This window comes from Nycticebus coucang, chromosome 12, assembly GCF_027406575.1.
Source record: "Nycticebus coucang isolate mNycCou1 chromosome 12, mNycCou1.pri, whole genome shotgun sequence".
Classification (NCBI taxonomy): Eukaryota; Metazoa; Chordata; class Mammalia; order Primates; family Lorisidae; genus Nycticebus; species Nycticebus coucang.
The window spans coordinates 100,627,117-100,651,280 of record NC_069791.1 but is presented as its reverse complement, the minus strand read 5'-3'; the positions used below and the strand labels follow the sequence as shown (position 1 = coordinate 100,651,280).

General features: G+C 42.0%; 1 protein-coding gene across 2 annotated transcripts in view; it reads left to right on the top strand.

Moving 5' to 3' along the window:
• The window catches only part of CREBBP (CREB binding protein), a 156,096-nt gene that overhangs the window by 88,438 nt on the left and 43,494 nt on the right, over positions 1-24,164 (top strand). The window contains exons 6-16 of one of the 2 annotated variants that reach the window (XM_053554722.1): positions 6,800-7,042; positions 9,026-9,128; positions 9,462-9,608; positions 11,287-11,404; positions 11,946-12,117; positions 12,452-12,496; positions 15,018-15,142; positions 15,787-15,975; positions 17,676-18,086; positions 20,550-20,729; positions 21,578-21,767. In XM_053554722.1, the coding sequence (XP_053410697.1) occupies positions 6,800-7,042; positions 9,026-9,128; positions 9,462-9,608; positions 11,287-11,404; positions 11,946-12,117; positions 12,452-12,496; positions 15,018-15,142; positions 15,787-15,975; positions 17,676-18,086; positions 20,550-20,729; positions 21,578-21,767 (1,923 nt within the window). The remainder of the gene's footprint in view (positions 1-6,799; positions 7,043-9,025; positions 9,129-9,461; positions 9,609-11,286; positions 11,405-11,945; positions 12,118-12,451; positions 12,497-15,017; positions 15,143-15,786; positions 15,976-17,675; positions 18,087-20,549; positions 20,730-21,577; positions 21,768-24,164) is intronic. The other variant, XM_053554723.1, reaches the window with a different exon arrangement.

Below are 24,164 nucleotides of genomic sequence, written 5' to 3'. Positions count from 1 at the left end.
TCTTAAATTAGGTTTCCGCTTTGAGTGTATTCTTTTGGCTCTAGCACTATAGTTGTGTGATTACAGAGTTGTGATGTGACAAGCAAGAAGGTTTTAACTATAGTAGAACTTCTGTAAGTTGACTGCCCAAGTAACTATAACAAACTGGTCAACATACGGAGGTGGATGACATAAGGAACTAGGCCTGCTAGTGTACATGTGCTGCATGTCTGGTTTGTGAAAGTTAGGTCAACTTAAGGAGTTAGTCAGCTATGGAGGTTCTACTGTATATCCTTTCTATAAATTTTTGATGTTTTTCCTCTCCTAAAGAAAATTGTGCTTATGGTATCTGAACCCTGAGTTAGGAACCCAGAAAGAAAATGCAAGTCTGATCCTACAATGGCTTGTGGTTGGGTTCTTTTTTTTTTTTTTTTTTAATTGAGACAGAGTCAAACTTTGTCACCCTCAGTAGAGTGATGTGGCGTCTTAGCTCACAGCAACCCCCAACTCTTGGGCTCAAACAATTCTCTTGCCTCAGCCTCCCAAATAGCTGGGACTACAGGTACTTGCCACAATGCCTTACTTTTTTGTTTGTTTGTTTGCTTAGCAGGTCTGGGTTGAGTTCAAACCCACCAGCCCTGGAGCATGTGGCCAGCACCCTAACCACTGAGCTAAGGGTTAGCCTGTGGTTGGGTTCTTAAAACAAAATATATACATTAAAAATAGCATAATGGGGTCAACAACTGTAGCACAGTGGTTACAGCACCAGCCACATGTACCAGGGGTGACAGGTTTGAACCCAGCCCAGGCCAGCTAAACAACAATGACAACTGCAACAACAAAAAAATAGCCGGGCATTGTGTTGGGAGGCTTAGGAGGAGAATCACTTAAGCCCAGGAGTTTGAGATTTCTGTGAGCTGTGATGCCACAGCACTCTACCATGGGCAACATAGTGAAACTTTGTCTCAAAGTAAATGAATAAACAAACAAATAAAAATAAATAGCATAATGATGGCCTCATTCAGAGGAGTGAGATAGAGATAAGTCAATACTATTACAGTCCTTGCAAGGAGACCCTAGAGTGTGCCTGGACTGCTTTACAGAGAAAGGTGGGGCTTGGTGGAGGCCAGTGTGAACTAAATAACAATAGAGGAACATTCTGGGTAGTGGGAACAGTATCAGAACACAGTGTAGCTTGCAAGGGGATGGATCTGACTGGCCTTAGCAGTTCCTGTGTAAGCAAGGTGATGCACAGAGGTACATTGTGACAAGCTTGCACAGTGTGGGGGCTTCTGAGACACACCTATGCCCTGCTCTGGGCAGAGTTTCCCACAGACGGTGCTTCTTACATGATGTACACAACCTTGGTCAGCACACCTTCTATACTTGTAATGTCTTTACTGTGAGAACCTTCCAGAATTACCTGTAGAGCTAATCTAATGTGCTTTGAAATGAAACCCAGACCATTGGTTGCCTTTTTGGCCTCTGTTGAGATTGTGTTTGATTTTTCTTTGTTCTCTGGAGATTCTGTAATCACTGATCTCAAGCTATGTATTCCTTATGGAAATATTCAGTTTTTGTTGAATAATTAGGACTTTTCAAGATATACCTCTTAGGTAGTCCTGGCACCTGACTTCTGGTTAAAATCTAGTAAATATATGCACAGAACTCCTGTTGCTCTGTTGGTGAGGTTCTTGCTACTCAAAGTGTACTCAAAGAGGGCCACACAGGCCCTCCCAGGTTACTGCTAGAAATGAAGAAATTTGGGCCCCATACCAGACTTCCTCATCTGCATTTTTAGCAAAGTCCCAGGTGATAGATGTGCACTTCACTGTGTGAGATGCACTGCTGTGAACACTTCAGAGAGCCGGGTTTCTAAGCCAGAGCTCTTGAAGTTGGTCACTTTGGGGGACACTATAGGTTTCTCACCCAGAATCCCACAAGAACTGTCAAAAGTAGTGCTCCAGGCCAGCTCCAGCCCTAGCCCTAGCACCTAGCACTTACTGCTGGTACTGCCCCAGACTTGGGCTCAGCTGTGCTTAGCCCCGTCTGCAGTTTTTGGGGTCAGCAGTCCTCTGGCTTGTGGCTCTAATACCTCCATTGCCTGAGCACTCACTACTTGGCCTAGTTATTTGTTCTATTTTTAGGCATCTCTGAATTTTTTTAAAACCCTTTGCTTCATTATATTGAGTCAAAATTTGCCTTCTTAAAACTTACATTTATTGAGTAGCTTGTTCAAGTGATCAGTGTTTGCTCAACACGCCTTTTGTTCTACTTGAGAGATCTTTAGAGATTTTCTATGGACACCTCTATTGACAGGCTATGGTGAGATGGGGGCAGGAAGGTAATGCTCTTCTGGATTACACAATGTTGCCCCTCCTGAGTCACTTGGCTTCTGAAGAAAGCTCTCTGCTTGAAGAGCTTGTAGTATAGTCTATGATTGGAAGGACTGGATCTCACAGTTTGGTGGTGCCTGAGTACTTGAGTGTTTCCTGTCATTATCATGCCCTACACTGTGCATAGGAAGATGCTGTGATATTTAGTCCTGGCCCACACCATGCCAGTGAGGCATTGTAGTGGCGCCAGCAACTTTGCAGATATGGAATCTGCAGGTCTGAACAAATTCTAGCACTGCTTTTTCAGTAGCTAAGCGTGATGAGATACACCGGGAATTGGTTCCAAGTCAGCCTCCCCAACCTCCAATATACCAAAATCCTTGCATACTCAAGTCCCACAGTCTGCCCTGCAGAACCTTTGGATATAAAAAGTCTGCCCTCCCGGGTGGCGCCTGTGCCTCAAGGAGTAGGGCGCTGGTCCCATATGCCGGAGGTGGCGGGTTCAAACCTAGCCCCGACCAAAAAAAAAAACACACACACACACAAAAAAGTCTGCCCTCCCAATTCTCATGTTTTACATACCCCAAATACTGTGTTTTTGATCTACATATAAGTGGACTCATGCATCTGAAACCCGTGAGGTTCAAGGGTCAGCTCTACTTCGTGAGGTATCTACCACCACCTTGACAGGGCTTTGAAATTTAATGTGTCGGTTTTCATTGAATTTCTAAATTTTGTTCAGTTTTATTGAGAATAATTAGAGACTGAAGTTTTCCAGTTCAGTGCTTTCAAATTAGCATTGTATATACTATAGGGAACCTCTTATCTTAGTAGAACAATTGTTGCTCATTGGGCAAGGAACTGCCTTTGACTCTGCATGAAGAATGGTAGGTGAGTTCTAGAAAGAGCATACTATAAAACTTGGCTCTTTTCCTTGTTTCATAGGTCATGAGCTCCTCCTTTAACTATAGCAGAAGGGGCAGAAGGAGTGTTGGGGCTCTTTAAAGAGGTGAATGAGAAAGATCCAAACCCTCATGTTAGGACACTGCAGGCATGCAAACATTTTCTAAAGGCATCCAGTACAAGATGTTCCTTTGGTGCAAACAATACCTGTAGGCACATTTCTTTTCTGAGCTCTCTGCAGTCAAAAGGGTTAAACTGCCAAAAGAAAAAAATATGGCTTTGACATTGAAAGAGGTAAACATCAATAATGTGGAAAATTGATGAATGTAGACGATCTCATTCTCAGGGACACCAGATAGAGCGTTGTTGCTGTAGCACTGTGTTGCATCTTTCTTTGGTCCTGTGGTGCTCAGTGGCTAGTGCTAGGAGGGCCTGAGTGCTGGCTGATGCAGCTCCTTGGACTCTGTGCAGCATTTCATTGCCCTTGTGGCACGTGGCAAGTGAAGAATAAAGCTGACTCTCACATTAATCCTGCCTTCTAAGGATGTACAGGGAAGACAAGATGAGCATGATTTTCTCTAGTCCAAGGTCCTAGGCTGCAGTTTGACATGCAATGGTGTGGTTATTAGACTACTCTGCTCTCCCTCCCAACAGGTCTTAAGCTCAGGGAGTAATGACTTGTTACTCATTATCATTCATTACCTGGAAGTCTAGCAGAGTGCACTCACTGAATCTGCTGTATGAGTGTGAGAGTGACTGAGTGAGTGAATACACAAAATGTAAAAGCCCAAAGACAAGCAGAGACAGTGCACAGGTGGGAATTCAGAGAAATTCTGAATTCAGGGAAATCATTGCGGAACTTCGATAGTGTCTTGAGGTTGTCAAACACAAGTGGATGGTTGTTTGTATATAATGACTCCCCTTTCAATCAATTATCATCCCCACAATAAATGCCTGCTTCCCTTACCCTTAAGTATTTGTGTCATTTCACTTAATAGCATCATTTGGACTTCAAATTAGGCCATGCTTAAATGTCAGAGACCTTTTTTTTCTGTCTATAATTTATTTTCCTTGTTTCTGAATTGTTAGAAATACTAGTTCTAAATGCTCACTTGTCTTCTGACAGGTATATTTTCTTTTAAAATAAAAATAATACTTACATTTAGGAAACACTTTTAACAGTTACAGTGACCATGTCAGCAGCTTCCATGGGAGGCATTTGTGAAGGTGAGGCACTGGCTGACCTGTATGTAACTGGGAGCTTAGGAATGGTGTTCATGGTAAGGCAGGGTGTTGGGGCTAAATGGACAGCATTGGGGAGGTGTGGACGAAAGGCCAATATGTAGGGTATCCCTAAAGTTGCCATGTGTGGGGAAAATGGGGAATTGTAACTAAATGTACCTTTATTTACAAAATGTTCATTACAAAATTTTACGAAGGTGCGACCAACACGTAGAAGATATTTTCTAAAATTTTATAATGAATATTTTATAAGTAAAGGTACATTTAGCTACAGTTTTTCATTTTTGCAATATATGGTAACTTTAGGGGTGACTTTTGGGATACCCTTTAATAGGACGTAACCATTGTTCTTTACCCAGAAATGAAAGGTCACACACTTTGTTACTTCACAGTGTTTCTATCCACAGTTCATCACAATGTGTGTCAAATGTAGTTTCTGTTCACAGTTCATTACAATGTGTATCAAATGTAGTTTAGGTCTCTTCCTTACACCACAAGGTAATAGAGAAATAAATTGTCCTTCCATTATTACCTTCCTTTCTACATCATAGCACTTTCCAAAAATGTAGGATGTCAGTTTAAGAAGTATGATGGCTATGTGTTTGAAGTTTGGGGGAGTATTAACTACTACACAATACTTTGAAAGGTATTACACGTGACTTTTTTCAGCTACACACCTGTCATAAAATGTACATTGGGAATTGCTTTTCATTTATAATAATGAGGTATTTGGTGTGTGTGTGTCTAATGAGTGTTAATGAGTTTGAGATCTGAATATCCTTATTAGAAAAGTTAATAGTATGGAATGTGTAATTACCAAGAATATTTTTTCACATATTTTAGTTTAATTAAGTTCTGATAATTATTTGTGTTATTTGTTATAGTTGCACTGGTGATTAAATACATGAACATTACTGTTAACACATAGTGAACTAAATTTGAAAGAAAGGCTTTGTGATAGCATATCAAATTTTATGTTATAGTATCATTTATAAGCTGCTGTTTTTAACATTACTCTAACGTTTATGGATGTTAGAAAAGAACTCTTAGGAATCAGAATACCTAAAACTTGTGCTATGTGGTAAATATTCACTAAATCAGACATTTGAGTGGATGGATAGATAAGCAGATGAGTGGAGAAATTGAACTTGAAATGACCAAGGTGATGCAAATTTGGAATCAATTCTCAGTTGCTTTGGAAGTCCTTAGGAATAGGCGTTCTTGATGTTGACCAGTTTTTCCTTTAGTCTCCTTAGGTTAGCCAGCTAGATGGGCAGCTGCTCTGCAGGTCAGTGGGAGGCCCGGGTAGTGGAAGGTATGAGGCTGTGTGAGACAGAGCCAGCTCCTGAGTATCAGTATATGGAGGTGACATCTGGATAAATGAAAATCCATGCAGATTTACCAAGCTTTGTTCTATACCTGAATTTCACCCATGTCAGTCTTTTTTTTTTTTTTTTTTTTTTTTTGAGTCAGAATCTCACTTTGTTGTCCTTCATAGAGTGCCATGACATCACAGCCTCAAACTCTTGGGCTTAAGCGATTCTCTTTGTCTCATGCGCCCCCCACAACACCAAGCTATTTTTAGAGACGAGGTCTGGCTCAGGCTCAGGCTGGTCTCAAACTCGTGAGTTCAGGTAATCCACCCGCCTCGGCCTCCCAGGGTACTAGGATTACAGGGGTGAGCCAGGCTTTTCAGTCAGTCAGTTGAGTACAGAATTGCATGACCAGCTTCATAGGGCCAGAGAGCTCACTGCATAGGAGTCTCATAGGAAAGGTTCATTGTTAATGCTGTCATTGTGGGAGTAAGTTTCGAGGAAGTATGATTTTATTATTTGGGAGATCACATCTTAGATTTGTTAATAAAAGTTGTCTTTCTGCTAATCCTCTGCCCTGTACTGGCCAAGCCGTGCAGTGGGGAGGGCAGCCGCGGCGACACTCCTTGTTCATCTCCCAGGTTGCTGCTGGCCCCCAGAGAAGCAAGCACTTGTCTTTGTCACACATATGTTGCTCCCTGAAATTGACTTGCTAGGAATCTCTAGGTTTTAATATGTTCTAATTTTTACTAAGTGATCTCTGAAAGATTTTATGGCCTGTTGTACTCTAAGAAATTTGAATTTTCTTTAGCTTTTTGGTCCTCAGCCCCTGTCAGGTACAATAAATAAGTAGATTAGAATTCTTTCTTTCCTTCAGTATAGCTCCCTTCTTAATAGCTTTGTTATAGTGCTTTATGAGATATGTGTGCGTAGGTTTTTGATAAAGTTTTATTTGCTTCTCAGTTTTTAAATTATTTGTGTACTTCTCCCTTTAATTCACCTTGTTTGTCTCTTTGTTTGTTATAGCCATCCTGGGGTCTCCAGCTAGTGGAATTCAAAACACAATTGGTTCTGTTGGCTCAGGGCAGCAGAACGCCACTTCTTTAAGTAACCCAAACCCCATAGACCCCAGCTCCATGCAGCGAGCCTATGCAGCTCTCGGACTTCCCTACATGAACCAGCCACAGACGCAGCTGCAGCCTCAGGTTCCTGGCCAGCAGCCAGCACAGCCTCAGCCACACCAGCAGATGAGGAGCCTCAACCCCTTGGGTAGGTGGAAAAGCTCTCAAGATGTCCTTTGTCCACATGCAGCCCATGGAAGATGCCTCACACTGGAGCCCAAGGCAGCTTGTAGCTACTGTTTTTACTTCAGATTTGGTGGTTGAAATAAAAACTTTCAAAGAAGAAGCTGACATTTCTGACATAAGGAAAACATTACATGCTTATAAAAAGAATTAGAGCAACATTTGTGTTGCCTGTGGCACCAGCACTGTATAGACAGTTTTCATAAAGGGATGTATCTTATGGTTCAGAATGTAAAATCTCACAAGTTACAGTTATGGTTGGACCACTTGGGTTGACTCTCATCATTTATTATATTTTATGGACAATTTGTAGGTGTTCTGCCAGTTCGTAGCATATCTTGGTTATGGTCTTCCCCACAGTTGGAAGTAACCAGCCTTGAATTGGGCAGCTTAACAACAGAAGTTGCAGAAACTCTCTAATATGTCAGGCTTCTAGATGTATCTGCCAACCTTTGGTCATTAGCTCACACATCCACACAGTTTTCACCATTTTTGCATATTGTTCCTTAATGTTTTCCTTTAAATTGACATAGTTCACTTAAACTTAGGCTTAAGCTGAGCAGTGATATCCGTAAAGTCAAGCCTTATTGTGCTAGTTGTGTTTTGTTTTTGTTTTTGTTTTTTTTAGAGATAGAGTCTCACTTTATCGCCCTAGGTAGAGTGCTGTGGCATCACAGCTCACAGTAACCTCCAACTCCTGGGCTTAGGTGATTCTCTTGCCTCAGCCTCCCGAGTAGCTGGAACCACAGGCGCCTACCACAACGCCCGGCTATTTTTTTGTTGTTGCAGTTTGGCCGGGGCTGGGTTCAAATTCACCACCCTCGGTATATGGGGCCAGTGCCCTACCCACTGAGCCACAGGCGCTAGTTGTGTTCTTAACCTAACATAGTATTTTTCAAGTGAAATGACCTTTTGTAAAAATGACAATTAAAATAATTTCATTTGTTGCTTTTTGGAAAACAACTGCCCTAATGAATGTCTAATTAATGATGGCCATTCGACTAGGTTAGAATGCTAAGACCAAGTTCTAATCTAACTCCACTCCTGTTGATGTTATAATTTGGGAGAAGACCACTAACCTTTCTGAATTTCAACTTTTTCTTACTTTAATATAAATATTATAAACAATTCAATCTTCTGTATTTTTCTTCCACGCTTACTTTCTTTTTCTTCTTTTCTTTCTTTTTTTGAGATAGGGTCTCACTCCATTGCTCTGGGCTAGAGCACCTTTGCCTCAGCCTAGCTCACAACAACCTCAACCTCCTGAGCATAAGCAATCCTTCTACCTCAGCCTCCTGAATAGCTGGGAATATACACACCTAGCTAATTTTTCTATTTTTAGTAGAGTTGAGGGTAGGGGAAATCTCACTCTTGCTTAGGCTGATCTCAAACTCCTGAGCTCAACCTATCTCAGTTTGGCTTCCCAGTTGGTTGTTCATAACTTTTCCCCTAGCCATGGAGGTAGCCTCCATGAATATGCCTCGTTTTAGGTACAAAGTGAAGTAGGAAGGAGTCAACACTGGATTTGTAGCAGTCAGTTACCATTATTAAAGATACTGCTCCCAAGTTCTTGCCATACTGTTTATGATTACAACCTATAAGAATCACTTATTTAGGTTCAGTGCTTGTAGCTCAAGTGGCTAGGGTGCCAGCCACGTACACCAGAGCTGGCGGGTTTGAATCCAGCCTAGGCCCACCAAACAACAATGATAACTACAACCAAAAAATAGCCGGTTGTTGTGGCAGGCTCCTGTAGTCCCAGCTACTTGGGAGACTGAGGCGAGAGAATCGCTTAAGCCCAAGAGTTTGAGGTTGCTGTGAACTGTGACGTCATAGCACTCTACCCAGGGCAACAGCTTGAGACTATGTCATAAAAAAAAAAAAAATCATTTATGTGGTGACATGTTGTTTAGGAGTTGGTTGATTTCTTTCCTTTCTGTCTTTAAAGGAAATAACCCAATGAACATTCCAGCAGGAGGAATAGCAACAGAACAGCAGCCACCAAACTTGATTCCAGAATCCGCTCTTCCAGCTGCCCTCGGGGCCACAAAGTAAGATCCATGTTTTGGTTAGTTCTTCTCTGAGTGACTCCTAAACACAAGAGTGGGCGGGAATCACACACAGCTCTGTGATTCTTTCTAAATATGTGGCAGAGGAAGTAGTTTAAATGGGACAGCAGGGAGTGGTGAATGCTGTTTTCCTTTTTTTTTAATTAGAAATATGAAACAGCTAATAGAGTAAATATAGTTTGGTTTCTTATTTGTACATGACTTGCCTCCCGTGACTTAAACTATTTTAAGTCATGTATGATTGAAAAAGAATCTTACATGATGCACATTTAAGTCACTTCAGTTGGTAGATGAAGTATTCTTGTTTCTCCTTAGCCCATTGATGAACGATGGCTCAAACTCTGGTAACATTGGAACCCTCAGCACTATACCTACAGCAGCACCTCCTTCCAGTACTGGCGTTCGCAAAGGCTGGCATGAACACGTCACTCAAGACCTGCGGAGTCATCTAGTGCATAAACTGTATGTACCCACTCCTACCTGTTATTCTCATCTGTGCTGAAGTCAGCATAACAGTTTTGTAGTTTCATAGATATTTGATTTTATTTCTGAGTTAACCGTTGGCCCCCAGTTGACAGTACCCTAAGAGCTAGTAAGAACCACGTGCTTGTTGTAGTGAGCCACCCCCACCATTGGTAGAACTCTAATCCAGGGTTTCCTGCATTCCCATGTGGACAGGGTGATGTCAGAGAGGGCATTAGTAACTTTGCATTACAGAAGGGCACTGACCTACAATCCATGTTACAGAGGCAAAGACCCTCAGTGCAACCTGACCTTCATAAGGTGGCCAGGATTAGCTCAAGAGCTTTGCCATATTTTGTGGCTCAAGAATATAGTTGTGAGAGCCATCAAGAATTGGGGATTTGGGAGTTAATGAGTACAAATGACGAGACATTGCCACCATATAACTAGTTAACATAACAGAAAGTTAACAATTCACTTTCTTGAGCTACTTTAAATTGAAAGTGAAATTAACCAACTAGATTCCCTTTGAGTTTTTTTTTTTTGTTTGTTTTTTTCAGACAAAGCCTCAAGCTTTTGCCCTGGGTAGAGTTCTGTGGCATCACAGCTCACAGCAACCTCCAACTGCTGGGCTTAAGTAATTCTCCTGCCTCCGCCTCCCAAGTAGCTGGGACTACAGGCGTCTGCCACAATGCCCAGCTATTTTTTGGTTGCAGCCGTCATTGTTGTTTGGAGGGCCGGGACTGGATTCGAACCCGCCAGCTCAGGTGTATGTGGCTGATGTCTTAGCCGCTTGAGCCACAGGCACCGAACCTGAGTTTGTTTGTTTGTTTTTTAACATTTTTTTCTCTTTGTGTTCCCTGGGCTAGAGTGCAGTGGCATTGCATAGCTCACTGAAATCTCAAACTTTTGAGCTCAAGCTGTATCTTCTTGCCTCAGCTTCCTAAGTAGCTGGAATTATAGGCATGTGCCACCATGCATGGGCAATTTTTTAATTTTTTTGTAGAGACAGGGTCTAACTGTTGCTTGGGTTGGTCTTGAACTCCTGGGCTTAAGCTATCCTCCCACCTCAGCCTCTCAAAATGCTAGGATTACTGGTGTGAACCTCCATATCTGGATCAAACTTTTTTTTTTTTTTGTAGAGACAGAGTCTCACTTTATGGCCCTCGGTAGAGTGCCGTGGCCTCACACAGCTCACAGCAATCTCCAACTCCTGGGCTTAAGCGATTCTCTTGCCTCAGCCTCCCGAGCAGCTGGGACTACAGGCGCCCGCCACAACGCCCGGCTATTTTTTGGTTGCAGTTTGGCCGGGGCTGGGCTTGAACCCGCCACCCTCGGTATATGGGGCCGGCGCCTTACCGACTGAGCCACAGGCGCCGCCCTGGATCAAACTTTTTTATAATACACAATTTAAAACTTAGAAATTTGAAATCATATTGTTCTTGAAATGACCCAGCGTACATTTGTTAAGCAAAATATTGGTGTGTTTGATGTGTAGATGAGTTCTTAGGTCCAGATTATTTCTAGGGAGTGACTTCATTTATGTGTTCATATAGCAGGCAAGAGAGATGCAGGATTTCTTTCAACCTGTATGGCCACCATAGGCATATGATCTTGGTTTTATACTTTTCATTTGACTGGATTGAAATTGGGCTAATAGAATATGTTGTCCTTTCAGTGTCCAAGCCATCTTCCCAACACCTGATCCCGCAGCTCTAAAGGATCGTCGCATGGAGAACTTGGTAGCCTATGCTAAGAAAGTGGAAGGAGACATGTATGAGTCTGCTAACAGCAGGGTAGGTGGTAATACAGCGTGTTTCAGCCTATACGACCACTGCAGTAGATAGAACTGCATCTGTCTGTTTTGTTTTCTGGTAATAGTAATCCGTGTAGTCAGGGGAGGACACTGACCAGGGAGACTTCCCAGACAAGATGTGAGATCGCTGCACAACTTTCGTGGTTAACCATAAATGTTACTACTACTGTGGTCAGTGGGATGTATAAAATTGTATTATGTCCACAGAATATACTTTTCATAGTAAATGTTTTTTATAATGCTGTATTGTATTATTGCCAGCATCAGTGAATAGCCAAAAAGAGGTTCAATTGTGGAATGAAACGTATTATGCATTTAATACTTACTGTTGGATAAGCCCTATACTATAAAGTCATTAGGAATTAAGCAAGAATTTAGGCTTTTAGCTTATCAGACATGTTGAATATTTCTTTTGCCAGTGTACTTAATAAAGGAAGTTCATTAATTTGTTAGAACATATAAAACAGACCACTTGTTTTTATAGTTTTAGCTGTGTAATATTAAATGTTACTGCTTTGTAGGATGAATATTATCACTTACTAGCAGAGAAAATCTACAAAATACAGAAAGAACTAGAAGAAAAACGGAGGTCACGTTTACATAAACAAGGCATCTTGGGGAACCAGCCGGCCTTACCAGCCCCAGGGGCCCAACCCCCTGTAATTCCACAGGCACAACCTGTGCGACCTCCAAGTAAGAACTTTATTTCCTTCTGCCAACCCTTAGTTTGATTTGCTTGGTTTTTCTTCTGTATTTGGGCAGTATTTCTAGTCTCCAAAAGCCTGCCCTTTGGAAGCTGTTAGTTCACAGTGGCTGAGACCCCTTGCTGTGGGCTGTGTTGGGATGCTGCATTTCTCCTGTGGGAAGGCCCTTTAAAGGGTGCACATCAGAACACAAGTTCTTTTGGACCTGTTGACTGTTATTTCCTTTAAGTTTGAAATTTTTCAGTAGGAAATTCTTTTAAATCAAGGATTATTTTAAAATAACCAGAGTTTATTTTTTGTTTTGTTTTGTTTTGCCATTCTAGATGGACCTCTGCCCCTGCCAGTGAATCGCATGCAGGTTTCTCAAGGTATTTAAGTACTTATTATAAATCTTATTTTAGTTGAACAGTTTAATAGCCATAATCTTTATTGTTCTTTTTCCTTCATGTATTTCTTTTTAATCTTTTCTTCTTTCAGTTCCTTTTTGCTGATGAGCAGGATTAGTTCTACAGCTAGTATGAATCTGTATTATGAAGTTTAGAGGTTGCAGGAAAGATTTCCAAAGAGATCACAACTAGAATTTGCCACTCTTTTAAAATAGGGATGTGACATACTCTTTCTTTAGAAAGAGTTCAAAAAAGAAGCATTCTGGATGGGAGAGGAAGCATTTCTGAATGCTTGGAAGGAGAATCATGCAAGCCGGTGCTATGGCAGTGAGGCACAGGTGCAGTGGCTCCTCCAGAGCAGAGGTTTTAAGTGCGGCCAACTGGGTGTTGGCTTTAGGAGGATGTATACATGGAGGTCCTAAACCAGATTGGGGTGGCAGCAGCTGCCTAAGCCTTTGAATGTTCCTTCTCAAGTAGAGATTCTGTGGTTTTTGCTTTGTTGAACAGTCATTTTTGTTTTGGGGGAGGAGACATTTGAAAGCCTTGCTGCTCTTGACGTGTTCCTACCTGAGCAGAAGGACATATGTCCAGGGTGCAAAATAAGGTGATGACATTTCCCAAAAGATTGTAAGGAGAGAGGCCTTGCTGCAGTGTGCAGGGTAGTTTGGAAGAGGATTTAAAATTTAAATTTAAAAAGCCATGGTCTGGCTGAGTATGCCTATAATCTTAGCTCTGGGAGGCTGAGATGGGTAGATTGCTTGAGTTCGAGATCAGCCTGAAAAAGAGTGAATCCCCCATCTCTACTAAAAATAGAAAAATTAACTGAGTGGTATGGTGGGTGTCTGTAGTGCCAGCTATTTGGGAGGCTGAGGCATGAGGGTAGCTTGAGCCTAAGAGTTTGAGATTGCTGTGAGCTGTGATGATGCCACAGCACTCTACCCAGGGCAACAGAGTGAGACTCTTGTCTCAAGGGGAAAAAAAATTGTGGTCTTAATTACATATTGAAAAAAGCATGATAGACAAACTGATAATACAGAAAAAACTTTTCAGGGACTTGTTTTGAAGGACTAGGTTGAGGTGTAAAAGAAATCAGTAAGTCGGAGAAGTTGAGCATTTGGAGAGTGGCTGAATGCTTTTGGAAACTGGCCTTGGGGCTTTGGCTTAGATCAGTGGTTCTCGTCCTTCCTAATGCCTCCTAAGGCTACAACCCTTTAATACAGTTCCTCATGTTGTGGTGACCCCCAACCATAAAATTATTTTCATTGTTACTTCATAACTGTAATTTTGCTACTGTTATGAATTGAAATGTAAATATCTGATATGCAGGATATATTGTCATTGTTACAGAGGGGTCGCAACCCACAGGGTGAGAACTGCTGGCCTAGATAATAAGGTGCTTCTGGCTTGGGGGATGATGAGATAGCTGTTTAGCTGCAGAATATTGAAAGAGATGTTTTCCTGGTAACTTCTTAAGCAACCTCCCTACCAGTACTTCCAGGTCTGGGTAAATATGGATTTTTTTCAGGCTGTTTCTTAGGAGATCTTTTTCTCTTATTTAGTTAATAAAATTCTTAGGGAGAGGAGAGTCTTTTCTACACAGGCTTTCTGGCAAGTCCTGGCCTGCATTGGCATTCAGTTATTTGAAGTTGACATTTCTAGGTTAGTCTTAAAGGTAGTGCTCCGTGAGGCAGATGTTCTTTGTACCTTCTCACGACAGTGCTACAGTAATACCTCCCAGAAATTCTCTCAGGGACTCTGCCAGATCTGATTGGTGTTCTAAACACTCATTAGAACTGATGTTTATTTAGAGCTCCGAGTTTTCAGCATGTTGTTAGAAAATAGAAAGAGTTAGACGCTGTGGTCTAGAGACACTTACAGTCTTTCGCTGTGATACGATGTTCCTACAGGCTATGGAAGGCTGAGTTTGAGAACTGCTGACCCTAGAGTACTTGTGAACAAAGTGCTTGCAAATTAAACCAAAGTTTAGCGTTTTCGCACAGATTCTAATAATAAACATAAACCCAGCCAAGGAGTTTGAAAGCCTGAGATGATGGGAACAACTACAGAAGCTTACCCTTGTCTTAGGAAACCTCTCTTCCATAGAAGAGGGATGGGGGACTGTTCTAGAGGTTGAGCCTCGTTCCTTCATGGCACCTCCTCACCCCCTTTGTTGCTCCAAGGGATTGTACAGTGTGTTGCCTTCTGGGTCAGCTCTGCCTCAGCCTTGCTGGTGCTTGCTCCCTGTTGGTTATACCTGACCCTCTGTCCCCATGTCCTCTACCTTTCCCAGAACCCCCCATCTCACCCGCAGCATCACATTGGTGTCATTTTTCCTGGATGTGGGAATATCTGTTACTTAACCATCTTCTCTTGATTAACTGGGTGATTTCCTTTCAGTTGTCTGTGTTCCATATGTGTTCCATCTTAGAGTTTATTCAGTGAGTTATAATTCTGTTTTCCTATGGGTGCTTTTCCGAATGAACCATTATGGGTATATTTACAGGGATGAATTCATTTAACCCGATGTCCTTGGGGAACGTCCAGTTGCCACAAGCACCCTTGGGACCCCGTGCAGGCTCCCCCATGAACCACTCTGTCCAGATGAACAGCATGGGCTCAGTCCCAGGGGTAAGTGCTTCTCTTTTCCTTAACTGTGCTGCTGAAAGTCCTCACTCTGATGTAGAACCTTCTCTAAGTGGTGAAATTGCTATATCATTTCAGATTTGGATTATGCTTTATTTCCTTCATCTCTGTTTTTTTTTTTAAATCTTCATTGCTACAGTGAGAGCTATTTGACTGTTATTTATTTTTATTGGAATAACAAATTCATAGACATTTGTGGCTTTGAGAGAGAAGATGGGAGTTGTGAAGATGGAGCAGGCAACTTAGACATGTGGCCAAGCAATGATTATCAGCATCTGTTGACTTGAGAACTTGCTCTCCTGAGGCTGCTTTCTAAACACTTGAGAGACCTAGTAAAAGGCATGTTTTAAACTTTAAATTATAGCATGCTATTGATTTCTGTTCAGAAGACAATTTGAAGTTGGCTTATTTGAGAGATTGCTTGAGAAAGTGTGCCAGTGAGTTCAGGAGCCAGGGAGTTCTTAGGGAGTGGCGATCTCTCATCCCTCAAGGAAGGGCAGGATTGAGTCCTGGTCTTTGTATCCTCTGGGGTTGTGAGGCCTTTGTTTTTTCTGGTGTCACTGTTCATCTTGAAGACTCCGTCCCTTGACTTCTGAACTGTAGCCGTTGTGATGCTTGTTGTCTTATAGATGGCCATTTCTCCCTCCCGCATGCCTCAGCCTCCAAACATGATGGGTGCGCATGCCAACAACATGATGGCCCAGGCTCCTGCTCAGAACCAGTTTCTGCCGCAGAACCAGTTCCCGTCATCCAGTGGGGCAATGAGTGTGAACAGTGTGGGCATGGGGCAGACGGCAGCCCAGACAAGCGTGTCACAGGTACTATGTCCCAATGGGACTGTGGCCACCAGTGTTCATGTAGCTCTAAGTTCTTTCTACCTTAATTTGTCTTATTTCATGGAAGTTAGAAGTCTAGGATACACAGTCAACTTTCATGTATTACAGTCTATTTTTCCCCACTTTGTCCTATAATTTTTAGCCTCTTTGGAATTTCTCTTATCTTCTACATGCAAAAGTGGAATGGATTATGAATTTTTGGTTTGTGTATTTTATGTTTTGATCTTTGGGTATTTAGTTATTTTGTTTTCTTAGTTTTTGTTTGTGTGTTTTAAATTCTTAGTTTAACATATCCTGAGAGACATCAGGATTTTAGAGAGTGAATTAAAAAGGTCCCATGAATTCATTCCCTGGGGATTTGTGTGTGCCCCGTTGCCCCTCAGCTGCCCAGTTGAAGTCAGGCTACCTGAGTTACTTGATTAGTTCTCTTTTTGTTGAATGTGTTTTTAATTATTCAATGTAAAGCTGAAGAAAACTATTTTCCATTCATTTTTCTGCTTTTTTTCTCTTGTGTTCATTGTAGTGTGTCAGATCACAACTGTATACAAACTATATGTGTATTTAAAGCAAGCCAAAAGATATCATTCATGTCTCGATTTTTTAGCAAGAAGTAATGCTGAATAAGTCATTAAATGTATTCTTAATTTTCCATAACATCTCATTGCTCTAGAACAGGGATTAGCAGACTTTCTATAAAGGGCCAAAAGGTCAGTATTTTCAGCTTGGTGGGCCATATTATTCAGCTCTTACAATACAAAAGCAGCCACAGACAGTGTATACATGTATTAGCTGTGTTCCTATAAAACTTTATTTAAAGAAACAAGGAACTAGCTGTGTTTGGCCCATACTTGGTAGTTTGCCAACCTCTGCTCTAGAACAGTGAGTTGGAAGCATTTTTTTAAAAGTCCATGAATAATCTTGAAGTGTCTCCCTAATAGAGAACCACTGCAATGAAACATTTCAGGGTTTCAAGAACTAACTTTAAATAAAAAAGGAACACCTACTTTTTTTTTTTTTGTCATCTAAGCTATGGGTAAATGTTACTGAACATGAATCTAATAAGCTAAGTGAATGAACCCCCAAGGCTGTGATTTCTCTTTCCAAGGTTTTGTTACCTATGGTCCATAAATACTGAATGGAAAATTTCTGAAATAAACAATTCATAAATTTTAAATTGAGTGCCATTCTGAATTGCATGGTAAAATCTCACTCTGTCCTGTTCCATGCTGCTCAGGATGTGAATCATCCCTTTGTCCAGGGTTTCCACCCTATAGACACTATCTGCCTGTTAATCACTGAGATAGCTACTATATTTTAGTTAAAAGAAAACCAGTGCATATATAGTGTTCACTACTGTCTGCAGCTTCAGGCATCTACTGGGGATCTTGGAACATATTCCTGGTGAATAAGAGATGACTACTGTAGATGTATTTAAACCAGAAGTTTTGTGTTACTTTATAAAAATCAAAGTATGAGAAACATTTTTAGGGCTAATTTGTTGTAAAGTATACATTATTATAAGTGTCTGCTTTATGAAGTTTTATAAACAGAATGTTCCCATGAAACGAGCAGACCTCATCAAGAAATCACAATGAGATTTCCATAGATTTGATTCTTTAAATCTAGTGTCACATTTTCGAACATGGCAAATAATTTTAATATATTCTGTTTGTTTCTGGTAGGGACAGGTACCTGGTGCTGCTCTTCCTAACTCTCTGAACATGCTTGGGCCCCAGGCCAACCAGCTGCCTTGTCCTCCAGTGACACAGTCACCATTGCATCCGACGCCACCTCCTGCCTCCACAGCTGCTGGCATGCCGCCTCTCCAGCACCCGACACCACCTGGGATGACTCCTCCCCAGCCAGCAGCTCCAACTCAGCCCTCAACTCCTGTGTCGTCTTCCGGGCAGACCCCCACCCCCACTCCTGGCTCGGTGCCCAGTGCTGCCCAGACCCAAAGCACCCCTACAGTCCAGGCAGCAGCCCAGGCTACCCCACAGCCTCAAACCCCAGTTCAGCCCCCATCTGTGGCCACCCCTCAGTCTTCACAGCAGCAGCCGACACCTGTGCATGCCCAGCCTCCTGGCACACCGGTGAGCCTCTCTTGGTCTGCTGTCTTTGAGCTAAGACTCTTAGAAGATAACTTTCCCATAAAAGTTTTCTGTCATGAGATTACTGCAGCATCTTGGTGCAGCCTCAAAGTATCTGTACCCTGATAGATCTTTCATGAGCTGTGTTTTTTTTCTAGTATTGGTTCCAGAGGTTGTGTTTGGTGGCTATGACTTAATGACTGATTATCCTCCTGATTAAAAGAATTTGCAGCAATCATTAATTATTATTTTTGAGACAGAGTCTCACTATGCCACCCTTAGTAGAGTGCTGTGGTCACAGCAACCTCAAACTCTTGGGCTTAAGCGATTCTCTTGCTTCAGCCTCCCAAGTAGCTGGGAATACAGGTGCCCACCACAACGCCTGGCTATTTTTTTGTTACAGTGGCCATTGTTGTTTAGCTGGCCCTGGCTGGGTTCGAACCTGCCAGCCTCCGTGTATGTGGCCAATGCCATAACCACTGTGTGTCAAGTGCTGAGCCAGCAATTAGTAATTATTAAAATTAAGAAATTGTACGTGCTCTTGTGTAGAACCTTTTTTTAAAAGAGACAGGGTCTCACTATGTTGCTTAGGCTGGACTCAAACTCCTGGCCTTGAGTGATACTCCCTCCTTGGCCTTCCAAAGTATTGGGATTACAGGCATGAGCTATCACACCTAGGCTACATGTAGAATTTTGTAATTATATTAAGGGACCATTTAAGTGTCCTAAATTGATGTCTTGCGAGTTTTAATAGTTTCCTGCTAATGTTTTGTGGGTTTGGTAAGCTGTCATGCTCCTAATGGTATGTCCCTTGATCTGGTCCATCAGCCTTGTTTTCATGCTAAAGAAGCCTTTGCTTTTTTATGATGACACAACAGATCTAGGTTAGAACTACCTGTGGCTCAGACTTCCCCACTTAATCGTGGGGGTGGAAGTGAAGTAAGGTGGCAGGATCATAGCTTCGAGCATGTCCCAGGCCTACAGTGGTATCTGGCCTGAAACCTTCTAGGCTGGACTGCCTTTACTGACCCAGGTCTCAGACTGTGCTCATCCCTTCCACACTTCTAAGTTTCACCAAAATTTCAGCATCCATTTTCTTATCAGTCTGCCTTAGACACTTCTTGAAATATATTAGCTTTATTCTTTTGGGGTTTTTTTGAGACAGAGTCTTACTTTTTCAGCTTTTGGTAGAGTGCCATGGTGTCATAACTTACAGAAACTTCAAACTCTTGAGCTCGAGTGATTCTCTTTGCCTCAGCCTCCTGAGTAGCTGGGACTACATGTGCCCACCACAATGCCGACTATTTGTAGTAGAGATAGGGGTGTCTCACTCTTCCTTAGACTAGTCTCAAATTCCTGAGCTCAGGCAGTCTACCCGCCTCAGGCTCCCAGAGTGCTAGGATTACAGGCATGTGCCACTGTGCCCGGCCTTTATTTTATTCTTAATGTACCGAGGCTATTTGGCACACCCCGTCAAGTATTGAAGGACAGGGCCAAGTGTGGTTGCTCATCCCTGTAATCCCAGCATTTTGGGAGGCTAAGGCAGGAGGATCACTAGAGGCCAGGAGTTTGAGGGTATTTATTTATTAAATGTACAAATTAATCCCAACAACCCCAAGATGACCTTATTTATTGTTCATATTTCTCTGTAGGGAAAGGTACTTATTTATTTTAATTCTATATTTTTATCTCTGAGTAAGATTCCTTTGTTAACTTGATTAACTTTTGTTTGTGTATTTAAAATTCCATTGATAAGACTTGCAGGTTAAGAATCGTCTTAATGGCTCCTTCTCTTTGCTTATTCCACTATCACCACTGTTCCTGCAGTTGACGTGGCTAATTATACACTATAGTGGCATTAGATTTCCCTTCCTTCATATCTGATTAGACATTTATAATTCAGCCTTTTACCATAAACATTAGCAGCCTTATTGAATGAAATTAATTTTAAAATAGGAGGCTCTACAACTTAGCTAGAAAACTTTGAGAAAATAAATTTATATCAAAAATTGTAAAGGTCTTTATGGTGACTTCCTCTAGAATTCACTCGTGTTTTAACTTCTGTTCTAGTTCTCTCAAGTAGGGGTGCCTAGTAGATTAGTATTAAAAAATGTTAACAAGTTATAGATTCTAGGCCAGGTACAGTGGCTCATGCCTATAATCCCAGCACTCTGGGAGGCTGAAGTGGGTGGATCACTTGAGCTCAGAAGTTCAAGACCCCATCTCTAAAAATAACCAGGCATTGTGGTACGTGCCGATAGTCCCAAGTACTGGGGAGGCTGAGGCGAGAGGATCACTTGAGCCCAAGAATTTGCGGTTGCTGTGATATCACAGCACTCTGGAGGGTGACCAAGTGAGACTGTCTCAAAAAAAGGAAAAAAAGAGATGATAGATTGGATGTGTGCAAGAGTTCAAAGTCATTGTATTGTCTATTTACAGAGGTGAACGATTTGGGTTTCTTCACAGCTTTCCCAGGCAGCAGCCAGCATTGATAACAGGGTCCCCACCCCCTCCTCCGTGGCCAGCGCTGAAACCAACTCCCAACAACCGGGACCTGATGTGCCAGTGCTAGAAATTAAGGCTGAGGTCCAGCCTGAGGACACTGAGCCTGACCCTGGTGAATCCAAGGTGGAGCCTCGGTCTGAGGTGGGTACCAGGCCCAGAGTGAAGTGATGATGAGTGTGGGAACTCTACTCAGGTATGGCTAGGGTTCTGCATAGGTGTCTCTGGTTTTTTAATACTCTGTTTGATATGACTTCTAGTTGTAGTCTGTTAAAAACAGAGTATTCATTTTAAAATGCAAGATATGGGTTTATTTTGCCAGAAACAAAGAGCACTCGCTTATATTTTAAATGTTTGAATCTTCTAACAACCTTTTCTTTGATGTTCTTCATTCATTTCTAGTTGTGCAGAGGTAGACTGCAGAGGGATGGCAGATTCATTGGCTAATTATTAACTTGTGGCAGAAGCTGGAAACTGGCAGACTGGGGGCTGAATTCGGCCTGTACATGTGTTTTGTTTGACCTATACAATATTGTAAAAATTAGGAAATTGCCAATAAAACTCTAGATTTATGGCTTTTTAAAAAAAGACTTTCAGCATTGTGCTTGCGTCCCTGCATGACAATAGTCTGGTTGTGAACAGCAGCAGCTGTGGTCTTCAAATGGGACCCTGGCTCTCCAGGTAGTCAGTGGTTTCCATACTCCTTGTTGTCATACCACACCTCCTGCCTCTGAGCATGGGCTTTCTTAGTGGCGCAAATTTTTCATCCCTGCTCCAATTTTTAAAAGTCTTCTTATTCCAAATTAGAAATACATATATGTGAAAATACTGAGCATGTGTAATTTTTAAAGCAGTTTTATGTTTTAAAAATTTTACTTTTAGGACTACGATTGTACAGTACCATATTGAAGTGCCTCACTGGATACCCAATCATACCCTTTCTTCTTCTGGTAAAGGAGAGGAATGATAAATGCAATTTTGTTTTTCTCAAGATGATGGAAGAAGATTTACAAGGATCTTCCCAGGTTAAGGAAGAAACTGACACAACAGAGCAGAAATCAGAACCGATGGAAGTAGATGAAAAGAAACCTGAAGTCAAAGTGGAAGCTAAAGAGGAAGAAGAGAGCAACGCTAATGGTACAGCTTCCCAGTCAACCTCTCCTTCCCAGCCACGCAAAAAATGTAGGTATTTTTCACACTTATTGACCTGTGCTGCTTTTCTATCGTGTTATGAGTCCGTACAGGGGATTAAAAGCTAAAGCAGTGAAGTAATTCCATATCCATTATCTTCCTTGCCTGCCATTCCCCAGTTTTACCTTTTAAAATGGGCTCCAGCCCTGTGACCTGCATGGTTTAGGTTTGAACTAAAAATTGAGCTGCAGCTCTGTGGGCACCCAGAGTACAGGTCTGACTTCCAAGATGGCACCAACCAGGGCCCCGGAGTTGAAAATGCATCTGAGTCCTTAAACAGGCTTTATTTGGCGAGGTGTGTGTGAAGAAACGGTGACATATTTAATAAGGAAAATGGCCAGAAGGCTGTAATTTTACAAAAATGATCGTTAGGGGCTCAGCGCCCATAGCTCAGTGGTTAGGGTGCCGGCCACATATACCAGGGCTGGCCCAGGCCAGCTAAACAACAATGACAACTACAGCAACAAAATAACCAGGTGTTGTAGTGGGCACCTGTAGTCTCAGCTACTTGGGAGGCTGATGTAAGAGAATCACTTAAGCCTAAGAGTTTGAGGTTGCTATGCCCTGCTACCAAGGCAGCATAGTGAGACTGTCTCAAAAGAAAAATGATCATTAGGATAGCAAATGTGTACTGAAGGTGGTAGGTTACTGCTGGCATAATTAGAAAACTGAGTAGTCAGACTCAGGGTAGTGGATTGAGGGCAGGGTGGTGACATGTGCAGGAGGATGGGGAAGAGTGAGGAGGCAGTAAGCTTTGGGTTTTGAGAGGTATAGAGTAAGCAGACTGACAGTGGTAGTTGAGTGGAATCCATTTGAGATGTATCCAATGTGAGGAGGTAACAGGGTCTTGAAAAATTATCAGGTGGCCCTTAGAAATGTGAGCTGGAACTCAGAAAGTTCAAGGCTGCAGGTGACAGATTTGAGAAAGTTTGTAAGCAGTGCTGGAGCCTAAGACCGTGCAGCTGTACAAGATTCTGGAGGTTGTGGAGTATGAGCCTCAGACCTGATTATGCTTGCAAGAATTGAGGAGCTTAGAGAGATTTTTGTGTGGGTTATCTATCACTGTTTGTTCTATTAGAAATTAAAACAAAGAAATTTTGCCAGGCATGGTGGCTCATACCTGTAATCCTACCACTCTAGGAGGCCAAGGCAGGTGGATTGCTTGAGCTCACAAGTTCAAGACCAGCCTGAGCAAGAGCGAGACCCCATCTCTGCTGAAAATAGAAAAAACTAGCCGTGCATGGTAGTGCAAGCCTATAGTCCCAGCTGCCTGGGGGGCTGAGGCAAGAGGATTCCTTGAGCCCAAGAGTTAGAGGTTGATGTGAGCTACGATGATGCCACAGCACTCTACAGGGCAGTAGTGTAAGACTCAGTCTCAAAAAAAGGAAAAAAAAAATTAGAAATTTTTAAAATATTTAATTTATTTAGAATAATAAATCTTATGTAGTACCCATAAATGACAATTTTTATTAGAAATCACTTTTCTAAAACAAAAAGTAAGAATAGTGGCATTGTTTTCATTTTTGCAACTCTTAGAAGAGAATTAAAGTAACAGCTAGATTGTGTGTCTGGCTCTGTGCATACTGTTTTGCCATACTTTGTTTTGGTTGAAGTTTATAAAGAAAATCCAGTCTCTCTTAGATAAGTTGATAAAGAGAATATTTAAGTGACCATTCAAGTAATTGTCAATGGTACTATACCTAAATTGAACAAGAAAAGATTTCTAAAAGGTTAATGGAAGCATGGAAACCTAAGTCTGTGGCACTGGGTATTTTGTACTCTGTGATATTAAAATCTGCTAGTCTGTCTTATGCTTTTAATGGATCTTTTCTTTTGTTTTGGGTGGGGGGAGGTTGTTTTAGTTTTTAAACCATCCTTTGGTCATGTGGAAAATTTTGGTTCTTGGAGTTCTGCAGACTTTTCACACTTGTTTTTTTTTTGTTTTGTTTTGTTTTGTTTTTGTAGAGACAGAGTCTCACTTTATGGCCCTCGGTAGAGTGCCGTGGCCTCACACAGCTCACAGCAACCTCCAACTCCTGGGCTTAAGCGATTCTCTTGCCTCAGCCTCCCGAGCAGTGGGACTACAGGTGCCCGCCACAACGCCCGGCTATTTTTTGGTTGCAGTTTGGCCGGGGCCGGGTTTGAACCCGCCACCCTCGGTATATGGGGCCGGCGCCTTACCGACTGAGCCACAGGCGCCGCCCCACACTTGTTAATATCACAAGTCTTGTAGATTTTCAGAAGCTGTCAAGCTTATGAGGCAGATACAAATTTTTCAAAACTTTTTTAGGAAAGCCCAAATGTTGTCATTGTCCACAAATACTGTCAGTTGTCCTTAAAATAACTGGCCGTATATGTTCATTTTTGAAAAAATATCCACCACATACC